Below are 24,177 nucleotides of genomic sequence, written 5' to 3'. Positions count from 1 at the left end.
ACCAGCCAATTCACCTGACATGTATGTTTTTGGAATGTGGGAGGGAGCCGGATTGCCCTGACGAAACCCACGCAAGCATGGGGAGAACATGCAAACTCCACACAGGAAGGTTCGATCTCATGACCTCAGAACTGTGCCGCGCATGCGCTAACCACTGCGCTGCCGTGCTGCCCTTGTACATAGATATTTGATTTAATTTGATTATTAACTACATCTAAAATAGAATACAAACACTGAACCCCGTGGTTGCAATTAAAATGTCATTAGCATTCTTTGGTAATGACAATAAAGACAATCTTGAAAGTAAAGCAACACAGAATCCCCCTAAAACACATGACACAAAATGTTAGTTAAAAAATGTACTTTCAGCTCGACAACAAATAAACTATGATATACAGGATTACGCTTTCAGCTTTTTATAACAAATTTAAAGGGAAACACAGGATCCCTGAAAAACAGAAAAAATATACATTTTGAAGCAAGAGGAAACAAAGCGAAAGGAAAAATGCGCTTGTCTACCATGGCGAGTACAGGTAGCTTAAAAAATGCTGTCAGATACTGATAGTTGGAATCAGTACTTGCCCATACCTAAAAAAATGAATCCATATATAATTATGAAGATAAAATCACATCTACAATCAGTAATGGTGTTTAATTCACCACACTAGTATGAAAATAACATAATACAACATACTCAGGTACCACATGATCTACAGAGAAAGCAGTAGACATCTATGAAAATGTAGAAAAAAACTTGAACAACATCCTTAATTATGCTTCATCGAAAAAGTCTAATAATGAATTTAGATCGTAACGATTCAAAATCTCCAAGAGTGGCGTCACTTTGGCTTTCACGTTTTGCCCTTTGAACTTGAACTTATCGATGTAGAGGTCGGTGATCATTCCTGCACAGGGGGGAGGACATCAATGTAAAATAATGAAGAGCAACGATAACGTCAAATATGGACAACAAAGAGTCACCGTAAAGCCTTTCCAGGTGGGCAGGCGTCTTCTTGTGTTCCTCCAACAGCTTCGTCGAATCGTCCAGGATGCTTCGATACTCCGGGATCAAAAAGTCAGCATTGCCCTCGTGAAGCTGTAGCTCCTAAACCCTCAAATTTGCCGTTTTGTTTTAGATATTGTCTTCTAATCGGGCCCATTTCCTACTTGTTTGCAGACAAACCTTGAGTGCATCAATGAGTTGAACCTTTCTTGCCAGCACCAGCTGGTGCTCCAGTTTTGGGTGGATCATTTTGAGTGTATGGGTCACAGAGTCATCGTTGATATCTGAGGAGGACCACAAGAGACTTCATACTTGTGCAACAACCCCTAGATGGGACAATAGGAAGATAAACGACCCAACAGTGGCCCACCGTAAGAAACATTTAGGTGGATTTTGCGTTTGGTAGCCTCTTTGGAGAGGACGTCACTCAGGATGGAGATAGTGGAGATGTTGTCTGACATGAAGTGGCCCTCACCTTTGCTAAAATGGATCAGAAATCAACAGTTCAATTTACAGTTGTGAGATGTTTATAGTTTAGTAGACATTCAAAATATAAAAGAAGACATCAATTCATTTTGAACGTGCAAAGAGAAAAGGAAAGGACTGCAAAAAAAAAAAAAAAACTCACAGTGGAAAATTCTAATTCTATCTAAAGGCCATCCCCCTGTGCCCTTTCTTTTTGTTAGATCTTCTTTGTTGCAAGAGCAGATCTACCCTTTAGGGCAGGGGTGTCAAACAAACGGCCTGCGGGCCAGATCAGTACCGCTAAATGATTGTATCTGGCCCGCGAGACAATGCTCAGCCAGGTGCCCCTCACAGATGCTGTACTTGTATCCTTTCTCTCTTCCTCCCCTTTCTCTCACTCTCTATCTTTCTCTCTTTTTCTCTTTCTTTGTTCCTCTTTGTGTCTGTCTTTGTACCTTCTTTTGATCTCTCTTCCTTTTCTTTCTCTTTTCTCTCTCTCTCTCTTGCTTTCTCTTTCTCCCTCCTTCTCTTTCTATTTCTCTTTGGATTTCATTCTTTCTCTCTCTTTTCCCCTCTCTCACTATTTCTCTTTTTATCTATTTTGTTTTCTCACGCTCTCTCTCTCTCCCTTTCTTTGTCCAACCCTCTCTACTTTTCATTCCCTCGCCTCCTCTTATTTGTTTTTCTCTGTTTTTTTTCTCTCTACCAGTCCGGCCCCAGAGAGAATGTTTGTTCTATCGTGTGGCCCCATTGTTAAAATGAGTTTGACACCCCTGCCACAGGGTGTAGAAATCAAAGAACAGCAACACTGTTCGCCGTCAATGGTGTAAAGAATGCATATTGGTCAAAATAACGAACTGTCATCCTTTGCAATCTCATTTGCAGGCGTCCAATAGTAAAACAGTAACAAGCAGAATAAACTTATCAGGTCGTCATGTTTTTAAAATTTTAAATGCCATATAAATATAGTAATATAAGTAATAGTATGTATGAATATGCATTTTTAATAAAATTTTAAATACATAATGTACAAATATATACATTTAATTAATTGGTTTGTTGGTTGGTTGGTTGGTTGGTTCCTTTAACCACTATGGTCATAGGTGCACCATATCCTGTGGTGTGTCTTGGGCAAGTACAAGCTGGTGGCACCCATCCCTGTCAAGGCCAACAAGTTAAAAAAAAAAATACAATAATTTAAATCATTTTCTCATTTTGAAGGGACAGTGTGTAATATTTGACCACAAGATGTCGTGCACTGTGTATTGCAACCGACAACGAGTGCTAAAAAGCACAAGGAAGAACACAAACTACAGAGACTCACAGTGAACAAAAGCACCATTTTTCTTCTCATTTTTTTGCCCATGGTTTTTCTTTTTTTGGGTACTCGCAGCAGCAAGATGGTGAAAAATCCGCTCTATCTATATTAGCGTCATATTATGTAAAATAACAAAAAATCTTTTGACCAACGAGTATTTTAAAAAATTCACACTAATATGATACTTTATGTATTTTTCCCATTATTCTTTTCATTGTCCTTTTAATGAATTCAGTTTTTATTACCACTAGAAGGCGCTAAATAATACACAATGTCCCTTTAAATAAGACTTAAAAAAATTAATTGCCAAGAAAAGTGCAAAAAGATTATACAGTGAAACCTCGGTTTTCGAACGCCTCTCAGTTCGAACAAATCGGAGTCAGACCAAAAATTTCGAGAAATTCTTGCTTCGCGGTTCGGTCAAAAAAACGAAGTTCGAACGCCGGTAATGTGTGAGTGCGCACGCTAGGGCGCGATACTGAGCGGCGTACGGGGGTAGATCGCTCTTTTCTTGACCAACTGTTATCGCGTGCAGACGTGCTTCGTTTTGCTTTCGCTTTTATTATAGGTGTACGAAGTGTTTTAGCCCCTAATTATGCCTCCGAAGAAAGTCAGTGCAAGCAGCAAAGTTGCTACAGGTGAAAAAAGAAAAGTAGTGCGTACAACTATTACATTTAAGAAAGAAATAATAGCACCACCGTCCACCTGCACCTTCTGCTGACCACCACAAAGGTAAGAAAGCATATTCATAATTCTTTTCTTTATCCTTTTTTTTTTTTTTTTACACGTTCATGTTAGCGTAATCTTTCGTACGGAAGATTGCGATAACGCGAACGTACGATTAGCCTGGGTTAGCTTTAAGTTTACGTTAAACATTCAAGGTAAACATTCAGGGTGTTGCAACGGATTAAAACGATTTACAATATTTTTAAAGGGAAAAATGATTTCGGTGATCGAACAAATCGGTTTCGAACAGGGTTCTGGAATGGATTATTGTCGAGAACCGAGGTTCCATTGTACTAAGAAAGAAATTAAAAACAACTACTGCCTGCTTTTGTATGTTTTTGCCTGTGAGGGGCAGTGTGTTGCCACGCATGCGTGGCACAGACACAATGAGAACATAATAAAGCTGTGATTGAATTCCTTTCAAATTGGTTATTTTTAAAATATTGATGCTTTTTTGCCACGTAGTTTTATATTAGCTGTAGCTATTATTTGTGTGATTATTCAATATTTTAAGCAGTAATACCCCTGTAGTATATTCAAGTTTCCAGGTTTTAACATCAGCAATAAGCTAACAACGTTTTAAAAACAAAGGATATTTTATATTTGAATATACACAGGCCTTAATATTCACTTTTTTTTTCAGTTTTATAGTTACCGAATTAAAGAAGAGAAGTGTGCAGCATTGGGCTGATGTCTGTCTACACACCAACAACAACGGCGACCAGATGATAAAGGTGCTGCATCTGAGTCTTTTTCATGTGAGGGAGCAAACAAAAAAACCAAAAACGACATTGAGAGGGATGGACGCTTCCAGGCTGTACTTGCCTAAGACAGACCACAAAAAGTAGTGCCCCGACAACCCAGGCATTTAAGGGATCCCTGAACCATATTAATGGAAAGATTAAGTTAGAGTGGAAAACCTGTAGGTGGCGTGCAACTGCGTGCCCAGGAAGGCGTTGAGGAAGTAGAAAGTGACACTGTCTCCTGCCGGCGTTTTCTCGGGCACCTCCGGCAGACAGAAGACCACCCAGGAGTGGATCTCGGCGAAACTGAACTGCCCCACCAGACTCACCTTGTTCATGGGCCTGCATCCACAAAACATTAAAAATTGAGCTCTTGTTTTTGTTGTGAATGGAAAAGCAAAAGCCACCTGTCTTGGTCGATGTTGTGTGTACGCTGATGAAGCGAAAGGGGCTTGATTTGATAGCAGCGGACCTGACAGGTTTTGGGCTGCAGCCTGTGAGTGACGTAAGCCTGCAATGTGCCGTATTGCCCTTCGATGGACCTCACCTAAACACACACATACATTACAAATGGGCGATATTAGGGATTTTGCTTTTGATCCAATACAAATAAATACATGCTATACAGATCCGATACTGGTACTTTTTGCATGGAAGTGTCATGATCAGTGAATAATTGACCAATTCCCCCCTTGAGTTAGTTTATAATTACAATAAAACAACACAACATTTAGGGCATTGCACATGTTTAATGTTTTAATCAAATAACTCATTTGCAAACATTAACAGCATAAAAAATAAATACAAATATTTCTATTACAGAGCAGCGTGGCGGTGCAGTGGTTAGCGCGTGTGCGGTACAGTTCTGAGGTCATGAGATCAAACCTTCTGTGTGGAGTTTGCATGTTCTCCCCGTGCTTGCATGGGTTTCCTCCGGGTACTGCGGTTTCCTCCCACATTCCAAAAACATGCATGTCAGGTTAATTGGCCGGTCCGAATTGTCCCTAGGTGTGAATGAGCGAGCGAATTGTCTGTCCCTGTGTGTCCTGCGACTGGCTGGCAACCAGTTCAGGGTGTCCCCTGCCCACTGCCCGAAGATAGCTGGGATGGGCTCCAGCACCCTCACGACCCTACTGAGGATAAGCGGTGAAGATAATGGATGGATTTCTATTACAACTGTTTGCGAACAAAAGTCAAGAGTCTCTAACTAAAAAAGCAGCAATGTCATGAAAATACAAACACTGTATAACAATGTCAACAAGACAAATAAAATATCTTCCATTGCACAAAATAAAGTCAATGATGCAAATAAAGTGTCAATTGTCTCTCGTTGGGTCTGTTGCCACAGTGACAATGGATATAATAGTTATTGGTCAGTAACAGTAATACGTTGGTACATTTTAGGGTTGCAGGCCATTGCTCTCTGCAGGGTGAACTTTTTTCATGTGCTCATGTAAATATGTGGTGTTGCCTCAGTAACAGACCGCAAATTACACCAGGCTATGTCGTTTTCTGTAATAGAGAACAAGTCGACACCACGCTGTGCTTCCTGTTTCCGTCTGTCATTTTTACCTCCTGGTAGGGGTTGCCACATAGATTTGGCCCCGTTTCTAGTTTAATTCCTGAATGCAGCAGTGGGCCAGGTAGGGAGAGGTGATAATGTGTGCCGATAAGTCACACGCTCAGGGAAAGACTCGGTGAATGGACGAGTGCAATGGGAAAGTAAGATCCAAGTAAATGTATCAATATTTGATATGATCCGCCCACCCTTAGTGAGCATTTGTGTGGGCTGTATTAGTTACAAGAACATGGCTTACCTTGAGCTCCAATCTGGTAGTGTTAGCCGGGCACCTGTACGTGGCTAGGAGGAAGTTGCCATTAGGATGCTGAAGAGAGAGAATTTCAAATTGGCGATCAATTTATTAGACAGTTTTCTTTTTTCTAGGACTTAAAAGTATTAGCTCACTTCAGGGTTGCACTCGCTGAAGTTGACCACAGCACAGTCGTTGTCCACACCCAGCAAGTCAATGGGGACGTCGCTCTGTATTAGACGAGGACAAGTTAGAGGATAAAGATATTCTGATTGATTTATTCAGATTTAATATTTATATTCTATTTTCTCAATTTGGGTGATTTCTATCTAAAACATGTTTTAAATGGAGGAAATATTGGACAAATATGTATGGGAAATTATGGTTTAAATATGCCTTTTATACTCTTGTATTTTTACATACTCTTATACTTTTTCACTCTTATATCTTTATTTTTATAGTATACTCAATAAGTGTGTGGTTTTATGATTCCACTTGGTGCTCAGAGGCAAGTGCTTTCAAGGTCAAAAGATGGCCTTGCCTCCCACATTTCTTTCTTCTTACAGAGACGCATTTCGTTTACAAAGAACATTTTTAGTATACTTTTGTAAATGTAAATATTATTGAATACATAGTGTCTGTTATATGTTAATTTTATAGGAGGAAAATCACAACCAAGTCAGAATTGCTCCCTGAATGCATGCCAGAAAACTTGACTGTATCGTGAAGGATTTTATATTTCATACATTTTACTATAAAGGATTTTATACAAGTTACATTTATTGAATGCAATGAAGATTTTTCACAGAGAAGGCTTAAGGTCAATGACAGGTTGCGCCGTTCCGAATGCGAATGTTTTGTTCAGTTCTATTGATAACAGAGTTCTGATGCAGGTGGAGGGCGATGTTTGGAGAACAAGGCCCTGATGATGTGAAAGCACTTGGTGTTTTGAGTTTCTCCAGACAAGGTGGCGACAAGGTGGAGCCCACATGGGCGTTCCTGGCCCGCCCATGGGGGTGTCCGACACGCCGGCTTGGGAGAGAGGCGTGGGCAGAGAAAGAACTTCAGAAGAAGATCAGAGGAGATCGATCGTGAGAGGGACAATCGAGAGAGAGGCTCGACGCAGAGCGACACTAATTCGGCTAATTTGATGGCATTCACTTAGTTAAATACTTAAGGAGAAAAAATCTGCCCCCGTGTGGAAATGCCGGTCTCGTGTACATTTTTTCCATAAAGAAATGAGCATGCATCGTTAGGAGAATGAAGTTTGTGTTTGGTTAATGGGGTCAGATAACTAATTTGAACAATTTGGTGAACGCTACATTTTTAATAGTTTAAATTCTAACAATCGAAGGTCAGTTTTAAGTGGAAGTACCGCTATGCCTGACATGTTGTACTTAAGTTGCAAGTACCTGGAGTAACAAATTGTCGATAGCCGTCTGGACCTCCAGGGTCAAGCTGTAGCTGGCGTCGTCCTGGCACAGCGCAAACTTGTCGTTGATGTTGAAAGCGGCCACAACTGAGACGGCTGTCTTGGATTGTGACGTTTGCTGGTACTGCTCCCGGCCCAGCTGAACTTTCACCTGGAGCTCCTCCAGCTCTGCCCTGCGGCGATATGAGGCATTTACCAACCTCGCTCAGGATAATACAGGTATTGACGCCGCTGGGTACCTCAGGGCTTCCACTTTGGACTGAACCTCTTTACTCAACCTGACCTCGTCCCCGGCGCCCATTTCGGCCTTTTGAGGCTCTGTAGTCAAACCTGTCACCCAACCTGGAAGGAGGCACCATGTTCAAGTATAAAAAAGTACCTGTATGACAGTTTTTTTTTTAATGTGTAATTTTATTTCCAACAGTGAAATTACCAGAATAGGTAGCAGTCATGATCTCGTCATAGGACTCCTTGCCCACGCAGCCTCCCTGAATGGAGGTCACACTTTCTGATAAGGTCTGCTCCAGGTAAAGTAAGCAAATAACAAGCTGGTTACATGATGTTTTTTATTAGTTTATTCTGCTTGCTTCTGTTTTTAATATTGAACACCTGCAAAGAAGAATGCATAGAAGTTGTTTGTTATTTCGATCATTTTGCACATTTTGCATTATTGTCACTACTGGTCATTATTGTTGTTTTACAGCACATTGATTTCCAGAGGTTGGAACTTCTCTTTGCAGCTATGGGAAATTTAATTTAAAAAGCTCTGGGAAGGACCTTTGTATAGTTCTCTCCTGTCCTACGTGCAAGTTCAAAATTCATTGATGTCTTCTCTCCTTATTTTGAGTGTCAATTAAACTAGGAAATTATCAGCTGGTGCATCAAGTGTATTTATTATACCATACAAACATAATGCAATTTCAGTGTAGAGTGCTCCACATCAATAACCTAATAATCGGGTCAACTGGAGCCAGCCTCTTGGAAAAAAAAGGTTGGTAGTTGGGTTCGAACCCATGACCTCAGAACTGTGGCGCAAATGTGCTAACCACTCACCCGCCGTGCAGCCCAAATATTAGACACGGGGACTTTAAAAAACAATTTTGATTTGAATATAAAGCAAAAATACTTAAAATATATAAATGTGCATCATACTCATAATCCGAGAATTTTGCATTTATTTTACATAACATCACCCTCACCTGGAGGCCGCTGACATTATTGTCTGCTATCAAAAAAAGAAGATAAATGGTGTTTTATAGTCACTATGAATCTCAGTAGTTTTTTTTTTCCTTGTATCATGGAGTATTTCTTTTCAGTTGCATCACACAATACAACATCATGTAGTGGTCAAATAACACATACCATCCCTTTAAAAAATGAGTTATTTCGGTCAAGGCAAGCCAAATTTGTTCTTCTATCCAACTAGGATTATTTTCCCCAATTGTGTTTCAAGAGTGCAAGACCACTCACATGCTCAAAGCGTAGTGTAGGCTCATTGGATCCGTCCCAACCATAAACTGCCACAGTCCCATCATCGCGGCCAACCAGAACGTCACTCACGCCATCGCCGGTGATGTCATAAGTGTCGAGGCAGAGAATTCCTACATGCGGCAAAGTACCACGGTACAGTAAATGGACCAAAGTCACACACAAGATAAGCAGCACAATGCAGTACCTCCTTTCTTCCTGTCATTTTCGATCTCCCATTTGGTCGTGGCCGAACCTTCGCCCATCTGAATCAGGCCTATTTTGCCATCCGTTGTCCCGTAAAGGATGTCCTCACCTGAGACAGGGTGAGATAAAATTATCCGATTTGCTGCAAAGTATGCAGACTGTGGTCGCCAAGTATTTGACATCCGAACAACTAAATAACTTGCCTCCGTCTTTGTTGAAGCATTCCAACACCGATGGCTGTCCAGGCACTTCCACCTCATAGGCCAGTTCAGATCCCTGATGATAGAAATAAGTTAATTGGGATCATTCATATTCATTAGTCTGTTCCTTAAAAGGAGCTTCGCTTACATGCAGCACCCTGAGGATGCGATCTTGACACGCAAGCACAGGGACAGTGCGACCCAAGTTCTCAGAGGACAGACAAACAATATCGTTGATCTTGTCCCCAGATAGAAAATAGTCTTGGTCCTTGCAGTCGTAGTAATGGTTGTAGATGTAACTGGCACATAAAAAGAGATCGGAGCCGGATACATACCTGGGCAAAAAACAGGAATTTCAATTAATTCATACTAGAGGATTACTGATATGTACGAAGGATGGCTTGATGGACCGTTGGTTCCCCCAGAACAAACATGGAGTTGCTCCTCACATAGCATTGATGCTTTCAGTGAGATTAGCATCAAAAGTCAGGAATTGTTTGCCCTTTTTGGTAAATCCTCGCACTTGAGATCCGGAGCAGACAAAAATCTTCTCCTGCGGAGTTCCAGCTGCGCCGCCCAAGTCCATTCGGGATATTTTTGGCCCCGGGAGTGTTTTGAAGACAGGCTGCGAAAAATAAATTATGGTTAGCAACCTAACAAAACTTAACATTGACAGAAGTGGGGGGGAACTAAACTCACAATTGCCTCGCCTTTCTTCACCCCAAAACATGTCAAGACACCATCATTATCTGCGACGGCCACCTGTGGAAATGAGTCAAAATTAAACCCACATGACTTGGAGAACTTATTTATTTTTGCGTTAAGATTAATTCATTATTGTTCATACCTTCTGGGTGGCTTTTTTTCCAACTGTTGGCAGCACCCTCATTGTTTTTTGGGATGTGACACCAAGCTGTACAGGACAAACAGATATAGATCATCCACTACACCATGAAAGGAAACGATATTTACACAACCCTAAATAATAACCTACAATACCTGGACGTAGTCAACTCTGTTTAGATGGATCTCCATCTTCATTTGGGGAAACTCCTGACTCCGGTGAGGGGAAAAACAATGCAAGTCGACCGAAAAGATATTTATCCGGCCACAAAAGTCGCAACCTATCGGTCCATTAGTCAGTCACAATCTTCAGCTAACATTTGAAGGAAATCTCGTGAGAAGAGAGGAGATGGAAGACATGAGGATTAACCACTCAAGGAGATTAGCTCGACGTGCTAACACAGTCAGCTAGTTAGCTACCGTGACGTATCAACACAAATAAGTACTAAAAAAAGACAACCATCCGTTTTAGAGAAATTATAGGCAAAATTACGTGGAGAACAGGAGAGAAATCAAAATTCGAGTGGATATTCCGACCCAAATAGTGCGAGAATAAGACATTGCTCCTCCGCCAGCTTCCATGGCAACGTTGTGGCCTGCTAAAACCTGCGCGATCATTGGATGTTAAAGCAAGTATTTAAGACGCCCCCTGATTGGATGGTTTTCTTTCATAAAGAATGGGAGCCGCCTAGCATTTCAAGTTAAGTGTTGTTTATTTGCATAGCCCTTAACATACCCTAAGGGCTGCACAGACAACCAGTACAACATGTAATGATGTAAAACCTTTACGAGGGCAAGGAAAAACCAAAACCTCAGCATGAGGAAATGAATAAAGTTTAAGAAGAGGCCGCACATCCATTCCACGATGACCAGGCTGCAATTAATGTTGCAAGGGCATCAACAGACAATACTCAGACATTATCAAAATAAACATAAAATATAGGTAATAACAGAACGTCTAGTTGACAGCTTCCTGTCTCTAAATCTTTACCGATGCAGCAGGTTCTACATCAGGGGTGTCAAACTAATTTTAACTCGGGGGCCACACGATAGAACAGACATTCTGTCGGGGGCCGGACTAGTAGATTAAAGAGAAAGAAAAAGAAATAAGAGGAGGGAGGGAAAAGGTGAGAGGGCGGGACAAAGAAAGAAAAAGAGGGAGAGAGAGCATGAGAAACAAAAGATAAAAAGTCGTGAGAGAGGGGGAAAAGAAAGGGAGAGCAAGAAAGAAATCTAAAGAGAAATAGAAAGACCGAAGGAGAGAAAAGAGAAAAGAAAGCACAAAGGGTATGAAGAGAGAAAGAGAAAAAAGGAAGTTAGAGCAAAAGAGGTTAAAAGACAGAGAGAGAAAGAGACAAAGAGAAAAAGAGACACGGAGAGTGAAAGAGACAGTGGGAGAAAAGGGGTGGAAAAGAAAGAGAGAGAGTGAGAGAGAAATAAATACAAGTACAGTGTCTTTGTGAGAGGCACCTGACTTTGGCAACATCAAGTTCACATATTTCAACCTGCAGCTTGTTTTTCTCTTGCGCTTCTCTGAGTGTTGCCTCACGGGCCGCATTCAATCCATTAGTGGGCCTGATCTGGCCCGCAGGCCGCCTGTTTGACACCTGTGTTCTGGATGGAGTACGTCAGGTCCAAGTGCCAGGACGTACGATGCCTCGAAATCCATGCACGTGCAACAACCAGGCTTATCCCTTTCCCTCAAGGACATGAGGACGACAGTATGAGGTCACAATCACTCAAAAGTGTTTTTCAAGCTTAGATTTAAACACTTCCACTGAGGTTGCAGCCTGTATCTCAGAGGGCAGAGCATTCCACAGCACCAGTGTCCGAAAGGAGAACACTCTCGAACCTGCAGATTTTTTCTTGGCTCTTGGAATCACTAATAGCGTCTCCTGCGCGAAGGATTCAAGGAGGAACATAGCGAAATAAATCTGAATGATATGAGGTGGCAAGTCCATGCAAAATTTTGTATAACACCAACAGAACCTTAAAATCACATCTAAAACTGACAGGGACCCAGAGTAGGTCAGCTAGAATCAAGATGATGTTATCAAACTTTGACCTTGTTAAAAGCCTCACTGTGGCATTTTGTACCAGATGCACATTTTTTATGCTAGACAGAGACCGGCGAGTAATACATAATATTACCCGGGACTTTAGGTAGCAAACGCATGATTTATAATACCAGCTTCAGACTAGAAAAGTGTGAGTGAATATATGCAATGTTGCCAAGATAGAAAAACACTATTCCAGTAATACAGTGTTATCATCATGTACATTTGAGTCACTTGTAAAAGAATCAATTGCAAAAACATGGTGTTCATTCATTTTATTTCAGTTAAGAGCGCAACTCGTGACAAAACATAGTTCTTAAATAGACAGTCAACACGGGTGAAAGAAATTTAGGCGTAAGTAAAGGCTATTATGTAGTACATAGGTAGTCAATGCATTCAAAAAGAAAGAAATTGAATCATTCATTAAGCATCAAAAAGCAGTGCAGCTTCCAATTCATGGGTGACATACGTCACGGAGTTCATTTAAAAAAGAATGCAACAGCCTATTGTCCCATTTTTAAAGCTTGGTCTATAAAATACAGCAGAAGTGACAAAAGAGTTAAGTTGGGCTTTAAAGAGTATATAAAACATGAAAGTAAATATATATTTTAGTCATGTACTACATATTTTTTCTAATAATCTCAGAACATTAATAAATAAGAGGACAATATTTAAGATTCGCTCTGGTGTAATGAAAGAGCATACAGTCCACCTCATGGCGGGATGAGGTCACATTAAGATGGGAGGAAAACAAAAGTAGGAAACACAAAAAAATAACCTTTAGTGCATTACAGGTTGGTCTTGAAATGCAGCTCATTGTCAAGTTGTCGTTGTATGGATAAAAACAAACATGTCCCACTGATGCAACCGTCATTTGTCCTTATCCAAAATTGGAGTCACATCCTCATCCTTGGCCAAACGCAAAAAGGGGAGTTGGAGGCAAGTGCTTCAGACGCCAGTTGGGGCCAGGCGGCTGACAAAGGCGATGCTGCTGAGGCACATCCTCCGGAGGAAGGCGGGGCACGCGGGCTTCATGATGAAATGCTCCAGAAGAATTCGCAGCTCCGTGAACAGAGTGCTAAGGGGGAGAATCAGTAGCGATCAAAAAAAGCGAGATCGGAACATTGAAATGTTTGTTGCAGGATTTACCGGCAGTATGGGTTTCTTCTGGACGTGTAGCGCAGACTGAGAAAGCGATAGTAGATGAACGGCAGCAGCAAGCTTCCCTGGCCGCTGGTGACAAAAAAGAAAGATATTATATTATGAACGACAAAACAAAACAAAAATGCTAAAAACCCATTACATTTTTCATTTATATATTCTGCACAGAAGCAACAGCGATTTAGGTTTGTTTTATAGTCACAATGGCAACTTTGTCATCGCATTTTCTAGACTAAATAGGCTTTTGGAAATATTTTTTATATGTAAAGGTGCACTGGACTATACGGCACGTTCAATTATTCTGTGATGGACTAGGTTGCATCAGCAAGAAAAACGTTAGAAAAGAATGGTAACTTATTTTCTAACACAAACTATAATTATGAAATCTTGTTTTACCACTAGAATAAACTGCAAGTACAAAATGTTTCATTGTAAGTATGCTTTTTCAGTTTATTTTTGATATTTTCCAGTCTCTAATGCACAGCTCCAAAGTTTCCACAAATCTTTTGTATTAAGATGCACCTTAGAGTCTGGAAAATACAGTAGGTTTCATTTTTTCCAAATTAAAGAAGTTAGGGATTCATGCAGACAACCTGAAGAGCATGAAGACAGTGGCAGGCATCAAGAAGATCTCGTTACAGGCGATGAACTTAAGGATGTTCTGCTGATTGGTCGACATCTTGTCCAGGAGGTTCCTGATGAACATCATGCTGGTGGGGCCCACCGACTGTCCACAAAAAAAATGTACCATTATGTACAGCCATGTTTAAAGATGAATTAGACGGATCTATTTCTACCACATTGCTATTTCAATTCATCAACAGTATGATGAAGTGGATCATTGAAATTAAATTTACATAAGGCAAAGCTGTCAAATATTTAAAAATCAAAATAATTTTGGGATTTTGAATTCTGCTTTACAGTATAATTTAAAGGGAAATGTGTATTATCTGACCCCTTGATGTAGCTGTATGGTGTGTTTTGCAGGTCTCATTTTTCAAGCTAAGAGCTTCTTTTTGTTACTAGTAAGCGCAAACAGCATTTTGTTTGATATGCATTTATAAAATAACACTTTATATTATTGCTATGTTGTTACTATGTTATCACCAGGTCAGTTATTGGAAGTAGGGTTAGTTGACACAGTCAACCACTCAAAAAAATGTAACTTTAAAATCATAATGACCCCGGTTATTATCAGAACAGGTCTGCTGGCACCTCAGCTTTCCTTGGGGGGCACCCAAAGTGTAGTGTAACAGAAAACAAGTTAAAAAGCAGAAGTATACAAGCTACAGAGACTGAAAAGTGACCAAACCCCACCATTTTTCTTCTCATTTTTGCCCAGCCTTTCACAAGTTTTTTAGTGTACCCTTAGCAGGAGGATGGCGGACTATTGTGTCAGCTCCCTTTAGGTGAAGCTCATGATATGTTAAATAAATGCTAATTTCTCGACACAAGTATTTTTAAAAATGCATGTTCATAAGATCATTCAAGTATTTTTACTTACTTTTTAAAACTACATTTTCTGTTTGCATGTATTTCAACATCTAGGTGCCGCAAAATAACATACACTGTCCCTTTAAGAGTCAATTTTCTGAGACAACGTTACAACTTGAAGAAAACACACATAAAACCCGCTGATACTGCAAGTTTCCAGCAGATGACATCAATGCACCATAAATAACCAAGAAACAACAATGTCAATTAAAAAAAATGACAATTTCTTGATCCCCCCCCCCAAAAAAAATAGACAGGTGAGTCTTGTAGGCCGAGAGATGTTGAGATGAGAACATTCAATAATTTGCAATTGAGGTCAGCGATATATTCGACTGACAAATCATTACACAAATAAAATACCAATACATCTGAGTTTGTCACCCTAGCTCGTGTTTTTCACACGCACCCAAACTTTGGGTTCTTCTTTAGGTAAATAAATGTTGCATACTATAGTAAAAGTATGTGGTGCATCCCACCCACCATACGATAAAGGGATACAATTCACAACCAGTGTAGGCGGCCTTGGTATACTCACATCGAGGACCCTTTTGGTGTACGTGGTCGCATGTAGCAGGGAGAAGAGGAAAACTGGGAAAATGCTCACTGAGACAATGGTTTTAAGAACAACAACGTAGACAACTAAAAGGGAATAATATCAAATTAATAAAACTGGCTTGATGAGGGGAACAAAAATGAGCAGAAGCCAACTGAGGATTCAATCACATTTTTCCTGTGTAGGTCATACGTTTGTAAAACACAAACAAGACTTTTGTACGGTGGTACCTCTACCTACAAATGTCTCTACATACGAAGGTTTCAGGTTAAGTGGTTCCTTGTACGGGATAATATTGCCTATACTTAGAAAGGTCATTTAGGGATACCAAGTCAAAAATACAGTATGCGCTGCTCCCTTAGTTTTCAGAACGTTAACAAACTGGGTCCGTATATCAGAGCATGCTTTTCGTGTTACTGTCACACTTTAGAGTTTAGAGACATGGAGGATGAGGGGTTCCGGCAAGATGGCAGGAAGGAAGACATAGCTATCATTTAACAAGGTTCCTACAGCCTAAGGTAAGTTAAATTCAAGACGTTTTAGACTTTTTTTAATGGCTTTTGAAATCAAATTTAAGAACAAGTTGACAAAAAATACACAATTGAATCAAACAAGACAAATAAAGTAGAAATGGTTCTTGCACAGAATACATTGTGCCTCATACACATTACCTGGCACAGCTTTTGTCCCTGGCAAAAAACGTTAGTAGGATAGCCACTTCTACTTAAATTGACTATTTGTCATGGTCCAAAATAAACGTCTCTGTCCGAAGTGGCTATGTGTATTGTGGCTAAAACTAAGACATGTGTCTGCTTTGAGCGGTCCAACTGAAACCAAATCACCGTTTTGATAGTTCTGTTACTGTGATAACCCACTGTTGCCACTAAAGTAAATAGGTGAATTATTAAAAAAAAGACTATTGATAAATCTTAAATATTTTTAGATCAAAGAATTATAAATCCTAGGAATTTGTTATCATTTTTAAGACTTTAAAAATTGGATTGAAGAAATTTTAATGCCATCTAAGGCCATATTTTTAGAATATAGAATTCATTGCCATTAAAGACTTTAAAGAATCAACGGGAACCCTGTTGAATCCAAATCAAAGACATTTCAACCACATTTCATGATGACTCGGAATTTACGAAAAGGAACTACTCGGAAATAGTGTTGACAAGTCGGGCTATTGTTATTTTGATGTCTGCCTTTTTTACATTACATTATGCTTGATGTTTATTATGTGGTAATTTAATAAGCAAGAATTTGGGTGCTTTGAGGAGAGTGATGAGTAACAAGAGTATGAGTATGGATGTAAAGAGAGGACTGCATGAGAGTGTGATTGTGCCGACTGTGTTGTATGGTGCAGAGACTTGGAGCCTGAATGCAGATTTGAGAAGGAAATTGGATGTTTTTGAGATGAAGTGTTTGAGGAGTATGTTAGGAGTGACAAGATTGGATAAATTGAGAAATGAAATTGTGAGAGACCAAACTGGAGTAGTAGTGGAACTGAGCAAACGTGAAGATATGAGAGTACTCGGTTTGGACACATGGAGAGGATGGATGAGGAGCAAATGTTAAAGAGGATCTACAGAGCACAAGTAAATGGAAGGAGACCAAGAGGAAGTGGAGGAAGTGGATGACGTGGATGGATAGTTTTATGAATGCACTGCAGGAAAGAGGTCTAAATATAGTGAAAGCGAGCGCGCTAGTTGGTGATAGGAATGAGTGGAGAGGTGTTGTAAAAGAATGGTGGAATGTTTTGATGTGTTTTAAGGGATAGGCAGGGCACCTGTATGATGCGGGAGGGGTAAAACAGTGAAAGCTGTCGGGCCCTGCTGTTGAACAGAAGAGTGTGTTGTGTCACCATGACCCAAGTGACATGGCCACTTTCTTGTGTCCCATTTCATCTGGAGGGACGAAAGCATGACAAACTTTGGTGCCGAGGTGCTTAATTTGTTTAGGTGTTTGGGTTGGCAATGGTCAATTTTTTTGTGTTTTTTGATACTTTTACCTTTTTTATAATCTTTGTTTTTGTATATGTGTTTGTCTTGCCGTCTGTCACCCCTCTCGAAGGTATATGACCAAGGTAGATGGATAGAATTTAACACTAAAATGTATTTGTTTCATGTTCTGATGCTTTTTTAGAATTTACAAAAAAAAGTCTGAACTTTTGTAGGGATTGGAACGGATTAGCGCATTTACATTCAGAATGTCTCTACTTACGAAGCTTTCAGGTTACTAAGGTACTCACAGAATGAATTAAAATAACAAGTCGAGGTACCACTATAATCCAGTTTACAAATAATAATGAAATACATTGCTGTGGTTTTCACTCCAAAATCCCTGTCTTAGTTCAAACCATTAAAAGCAAGTGGATTAAAGTGAAGGATACTCGTGATGGGGTAGGAGTTGACCAGGATGAGCGAATAGAGAAGGTAGTGGCAGCTGTCCTCCTGCAGCGCCTGCGCCATGAATGCCCTGCTTAACTGAAACCTAGGAAGCCTTTGGTGAAGGCGCAAGGCGCTGGTGAGAGCATTGGACAGAAGTGCCCGTTGGTAGAAATTGGACGAAGTGTGAGGCCTAAAATAAAAAGATCCGCACACAACGAGAGGTTTAGGTAACGTGACAAACAGACGACCAACTTTGTGCATACCCACCCAAAGATTGGTAATATGAACATGATGGAGCAGTAGACGGTGAAGAGGCGGGACAACCACATGGCCGTATCCAGTTTGTTGCTCAATAAAAATTGCTACAAAACAATGGTAAAAGATTACTTAACACAAAGTAGTGTTCGATGTGTCTGACATTGTGTAACATATTTAGTCATATTCAAATCTAAAAAGTAATCAATATTGTGATAGATTATCAATTTGTGTGAAATCAGCTTAATGAAAACGGCTTTCATTTAAATCCACATATTTTAAAGAAAGAAAATTTGATTATTTAACTACTCTAGAAAACTAGATGAAAATTTTGTTACTAGTTTTTCTATGTGTGGGAGCATCAGTATTAAGGAAATTTGGAAAATCATGACACTGGTGCTAAGAATTGTGACAATTGTAGGTAAACCCATGAGTGAAAAGTTTGATTTTAACAATTAAATTGTCTTCCATCATGTAAACGAATTACCTACACAATGTCAAATATTTAGTTTTAAGAATTACAAAAGTCTTTGTTGTCACTAATAGAGTAGTGAACAATGTACAACGAGATCATACATTGTTCTCAAGGATGAACACATGATAAAGACTTTACAGTGAAAAGAATGTAAAACATTTACAAGGTAGTACTTGGAGACTGGACTAAGTTGCAAGTGCATCGAAAAATAATGCCATAGAAATAGTCCCCTGATGAAAAAGACACTACCCGTATTATTTTCTGAATTTAGAGAAACTTAAAATTCAATTGGTATATGAATGATTGGTTGTAAAAATATTTGTCAATTAATTTGATTAATTGCTTAGTTGTTGCACCTCTAGCAAAATTAAGCAGGAATTATTAGGGGCTGTATTATAAGATGTCGCTGTATTGTCGGGCAACTCTACATACAGTAAGTACCAATTGCACAAGAAAGAATCCCAACTATGGAGACTTCAAGTTACCACATTCCATAATTTTACATCTCTTTTTTTATTGCTGAGCCGTTTACAGTGTTTTGTTTTCAGGTACCCATACCAGCAAGGTGGGGGATCATTATATGTCCTTCAAGGTGAGGCTCATCTTATATGCAAATTTCTCAAACTAGGAGTATTTTTTAAAATGCATTTTTAAACAATTGTTCAGGTATTTTCCCCCCTTCGTTATTTCAGTCAATATTGATTTTTACCACTAAAATGTGCTTGATAATACAGTATACACTGTACCATTAAGAGAAGCCCTTGCTTTTTGTTTGATGTGAATTAAAGCGACTAACTTACCAGAGGCCCCGGCCTTTGAGAGTTTTGTTGGCCGTTGTCTGCCATTTTCACTTGTACTTTCTGTCAATCTGTTCAGGAAAGAAAAACAAAATTCAGTCAACTTTCTTATCGGTAAGAAGTAAATTCCTGAAACGAATTAATATTGTGCTGGGAGTATTTAAAAGCATGGATCACTTCACAAATGTAAACGACATTTGAGTTGAATTGATGGCCTGGAGCGGGATGGGCGCCACCAGGCTGCACTTGCCCAAGACACACCACAGGAAATGGTTCCCCTGCGACTTTGGTGGTTAAGGGAACACTAAATCAGAACTGCGTTACTAAATTCAAATTGTTTAGTGTCATATGCACAGTAAAGAACCACGATTCCCTGCACTGTAAAATTCTTACTCTGCAGTCCACACAGTAGCCAGCGTAATAGAACTAAGATGTATTCATAAAAGAATATTACAAATATTAAAAAGATTAAGATTAACTCAAGATGCGTTAAATAATAAAAGGTGGAGTAGATATCAATAGGAATACAATTCAGATCATACATTAGATTATCAATGTAAGAACACCGAGCCATCCTGTTCGATGGTAGAATTTTGACAATCATAGCATATTGCAAGAACGTAACATTTAGGTCAGAGTTGCTGCATCACTATAGCTTAGCATGCCTGCCAACAAGCTATACTGTACAAGTTTCATATTAGTAGGCTTTAAACCGCAGATTTACATTGAGCAGAGAGGGGAAACTCGCCCAACGACAGAGAATATAGTCGGGTTATTATATGGCGATAAATGTTTGCCTTCAAACGTTTCGTCAGCGGTAACTCATAGCAGGTGAATCGAGAACCTTCTCTTTTGGCTAACGGTAGGGGCTAGGCTAATGGCGTCATTCCCAACCGGTGCGTTATAATTGAACGTTTCTGTTTGGATAGCGTAATAGGAAAGTTTTATTTTGTTATTTTATAAGAGACATAACTTGCCAGTGCTGATACGTGAAATCACTTTCCCGATTTGATTCTGCTTTAGTGGGTCGATCAGCTTTCTCACACACGCGCGATTGAAGTGAATGATCAGCTGACCTCCTTGGTTGGACCACGACAATCTCGTAAAATAACGCGATGATGGCAAAAAAGACACTTCCGGGATCGGTGAAGTACCGGTACCTCTAATCGACTTTAAGGAGCGCGGATATGAACGTCATGGATACCTTTTTTTTTTTTTTTTTTTTTTTTTTTAAATTGTGTATTATTTAGCGTCTTGTGGTGGTTTCAAAATAAATGTCATTAAAAGGAACAACAGAGCAATCCATTGCAACAATGCAGTTTACTTTTCACGGTGTTGCTACTTCATACCTGTCAACCTCCACGGCTCCATGCCCTTACAAACTGTCGTATTTTCCCTTACAAAATAATCTTACACAATATTTTTTTCAAACGTGTTCATTTATGTAATAATAATAATAATAATTTCCTTTGTATTGTCATTCTTTGTAACAATGTACACAGAACGAAATGTCGATACACCTGACCCGTTGTAGCGGGTCGATGCAGCCGCAGCCAACAGAGGGCGCCGCCATTATGTAGTTTAACATGTTAAATTGTACATGTGTTTCATTATAGCATATATATGTGGTTAATTAACATTTTGTTGTGAGATCCTGAGTTGCTCGACATGAATGAGGTTTATTCCAAAAGAAAGTTAAAAATTTAAGTAGCTTGGACGTTCACTGTAGAAGAAAAAAATACATGCAAATATAATTAAGTAGAATAATACAATATCTTATTCCAAATTATTAATTCATTTCCTGCATTGAATTATTGTTGGTAATATACTGATATAAGGGATAACCACAAACCTGTCTTTTTTCAATTTTATAATTCCTTTTTTTCTTAACTTCCTTATACAAAATAATAATTCATAATATAATGCATCAAAGCAAGTAGGCCGTTTGAGTTGAGCCGAAAAAGCTGGTTCTCTAAAAAGAGACGGACTTCCTTTCACTACATCAAACCGCTCGCTTCGTTTGCAACGAAAAAAACGATACAGGGATGGAGGCCACCGTGGCAAACTCGTTTGACTTGAGTGATTTGCCGTTTCGTGATAGTCTGTGTATACCGGATGGTACCCATAATTGACAAACTTGCGTTTTTCCGTACAGTTTTTCTCGTACACCGTACATGTCTTAAAATGCATAATAAACGTACTTTGTACGGCAAAAACGTACAGCTTGACAGGTATGCTACTTTGCGAGTGAGCTTTGTGTGTTGTGTTCAGCATTCTAATTGGCTAAACAGTTTATCATTGTTTGACAATACAGTAGTTATTTGAAAAATATATTTTCTAAACAAACGTTTATGCAGTAGGCTGCTTTTACTGGTTAATCAAATACTTAAGCCCTTAAAAAGGGGTTGTTTGTCTGTTTCATTTCCCTCATGTTGAGGATTTTGAGTTTTGCCTTGCCCTTGTGTAGGTTTTAGATCAGGGGATGGTGTAATAATAGTCTGTAGTTAGCAATAAACTGTGGTCTGTACAGCCCTTTGAGATTAAGGGCTATACAAATAAACATGAATTGACTTTACTTGTTTCAGTGTATAATTGAGTATCCATCCACCCATCATTTGCACTATTCTATCTACCCTGGTCATATCCCTCGAGAGGGGTGACCGACAGCAAGACACCACATACAAAAATCAAGAAAATAAAATAGAATAAAATAAATAAAATAAAAAGGGAAAAAGTAGCACACAACAATTTTTGGACCATGGCCAACCTAAACGCCCAAACACCCAAACAAGTTAAGCACATCGACATCCAAGTTGGTCATGCCTTCGTCCCTCCAGATGAAACGGGACACAAGAAAGCGGCCATGTCACTTGGGTCAGGGTGACACAACACACTCTTCTGTTCAAAAGAAGGGCCCGGCAGCTTTCACTGGTTTACCCCTGCCGCATCATGCGGGTGCCCTGCCCATCCCTTAGAACGAGTCCAAAAATCCCACTATCCTTTCACAACACCTCTCCACTCATTCCTATAGACCTCTTTCCTGCAGAGCACTCATAACACTATCCATCCATGTCAATCGCAGCCTTCCTCTTGGTCTCCTTCCAATTATTTCTGCTCTGTAGATCCTCTTCAACATTCGCTCCTCATCCATCCTCTCCATGTGTCCAAACCAACCGAGTGCTCTCTTATCCACACGCTTGCTCAGTTCCACTACTACTTGTTCTGTCTCTCACAATTTCACTCTCCTCAGAGCACCCAAAACCTTGCTTCCTTGATTCATCTGCACCAACTTATCCTTATTAGGGTCACCGGAGTGCTAGAGCCCATCCCAGCCATCTTTGGGTGATGGGCAGGGGGATATCCTAAACTGGTTGCAGAGAACATGCAGAGACAGACAAGTCACTCACTCATTCACACCTAGGGACAATTTGGACCGGCCAATTAACCTGACATGTATGTTTTTGGAATGTGGGATGAATCCGGAGTGCCCAAAGAAAACCCACACAGGCAAGGGAAGAACATGCAAACCCCACATAGGAAGGCTGGTTGCTGGTTTTGAACTGATTACCTCGAAAGTGTGATGCGATAACCACTCATTTGCCGTGCTGCACTATAATTGAGTATTTAATTGAATGATAATTGTAAAACATTAAAGGCTCTGACTTGCGGAGGGGTTCATTTTGGGACCCAACACCCACATAAAGGGGGATCATTGAATAGGTAACACCGATTATAAACGTGCATTTTTTGACAAAATTACACCAAAGTCAAGAAACTGACTATTATATTTACATAATATGAGGGTCAGCTAGAGGGAGGTGACATGAATGTTTGCTAACTTGCTGCTACAGGTAAAAAAAAGGCACTTTGAAAGGCGGGCACAAAATTGAGAAGAAAAATGGTCACTTTGAGTGTGTTATTTTCCTTATACTGTATAGCACTCATATTGTGTTGCACTGCACAATGCAGCGACATCTAACAGTCAAATATTGCACGGTGTCCAGGTAAAAATAACATTTATTTATTTATTTTGTTACCTCCCGTCTCGATTACTGTAATGCACTACACTCCGCTCTCCTGAAGTCCAAAATGAGGAGCCTTCAGCTTGTACAAAATGCTGCAGGGAGGCTTTTAACTAAGACAAGAAAGTTTGATCACATTACCCCAATTTTAGCTCACCTGTATTGGCTCCCTGTTAGCTTAAGATGCGATTTTAAGGTTCCGTTGGTATTATACAAAATCATGCATGGATCATCCATTGAATCATTGAAGGATAATTTAGATAATGAACAAACAAAAAAACGATTTGTGTTTCTTACATGACAACGATGATACACATTTTTTTAATTAATTACCAGAAATTATTATCATATCTTATTAAACTGTCAAACACTGTAAAGCTATACAGTCCATTTTGTCCACGCCATTTAACTTGAAGTAAATAATCTAGTTAGTACCGTATGGATGAAAGTTTCCTTTCATGTGTTAGGCTATTAGGCTATTTATATAATTGTGGTATTGTGTAATACACTCCCCCTCCTGCGGTGTCGCTGTATACTAATGTGCAGCCTTGAACTTGTGCTTCATCGACCGATGAAGAGTGGAGTAAACAGTCTGTCTCGTATGGTCCGTGTCCGTCTTACAATCCTACTACATACACAACATATTGGCGACGAGGATGACTTGTATCATAATCTCACAACCCCCTGCTTTGCTTGAAACCCCGGGTGAGCCTACGATGTTGTACACCACGTGGATTCAGATTTTTGAAAATTACCTG

At 39.7% G+C, this 24,177-nt stretch overlaps 2 protein-coding genes across 4 annotated transcripts; both read right to left on the bottom strand.

Annotated features, from left to right (window-relative positions):
- Positions 1 to 393: 393 nt before the first annotated feature.
- Positions 394 to 10,819, bottom strand: bbs7 (Bardet-Biedl syndrome 7). Of its 2 annotated transcripts, none has more exons than XM_088344867.1 (19): positions 10,372 to 10,819; positions 10,220 to 10,285; positions 10,072 to 10,134; positions 9,822 to 9,997; positions 9,521 to 9,707; positions 9,376 to 9,448; positions 9,174 to 9,281; positions 8,969 to 9,099; positions 7,932 to 8,016; positions 7,738 to 7,840; positions 7,479 to 7,671; positions 6,222 to 6,296; positions 6,073 to 6,141; positions 4,663 to 4,802; positions 4,433 to 4,597; positions 1,374 to 1,483; positions 1,184 to 1,287; positions 982 to 1,105; positions 394 to 905 (listed from the first exon to the last, which is right to left on the bottom strand). In XM_088344867.1, the coding sequence occupies exons 1-19, from the start codon at positions 10,411 to 10,413 to the stop codon at positions 772 to 774; spliced, it is 2,148 nt and encodes a 715-aa protein (XP_088200993.1). In that variant the 5' UTR covers positions 10,414 to 10,819; the 3' UTR covers positions 394 to 771. The 2 variants fall into 2 exon arrangements, 1 of the variants encoding a protein (XP_088200993.1); XR_015851441.1 differs by having other exon boundaries at positions 757 to 905; positions 982 to 1,112.
- Positions 10,820 to 12,532: 1,713 nt separating this feature from the next.
- tmem33 (transmembrane protein 33) lies at positions 12,533 to 20,530 on the bottom strand. 2 transcript variants are annotated; one of them, XM_088344865.1, is made up of 8 exons: positions 20,375 to 20,530; positions 19,401 to 19,468; positions 18,138 to 18,232; positions 17,873 to 18,060; positions 15,463 to 15,530; positions 14,027 to 14,160; positions 13,422 to 13,505; positions 12,533 to 13,350 (listed from the first exon to the last, which is right to left on the bottom strand). In XM_088344865.1, exons 2-8 carry the CDS (start codon positions 19,443 to 19,445, stop codon positions 13,221 to 13,223), a joined length of 744 nt encoding a protein of 247 aa, XP_088200991.1. In that variant the 5' UTR covers positions 19,446 to 19,468; positions 20,375 to 20,530; the 3' UTR covers positions 12,533 to 13,220. The 2 variants fall into 2 exon arrangements, with proteins under 2 accessions (XP_088200991.1, XP_088200992.1); XM_088344866.1 differs by lacking the exon at positions 20,375 to 20,530 and adding an exon at positions 20,122 to 20,219.
- Positions 20,531 to 24,177: the final 3,647 nt, after the last annotated feature.

Source organism: Urocampus carinirostris, chromosome 9, assembly GCF_059441175.1.
Source record: "Urocampus carinirostris isolate Australia breed hairy pipefish chromosome 9, RoL_Ucar_1.0, whole genome shotgun sequence".
NCBI lineage: Eukaryota > Metazoa > Chordata > Actinopteri > Syngnathiformes > Syngnathidae > Urocampus > Urocampus carinirostris.
Note: the sequence above shows the minus strand (reverse complement) of the source record. Positions and strands in the feature narration are given on the sequence as shown.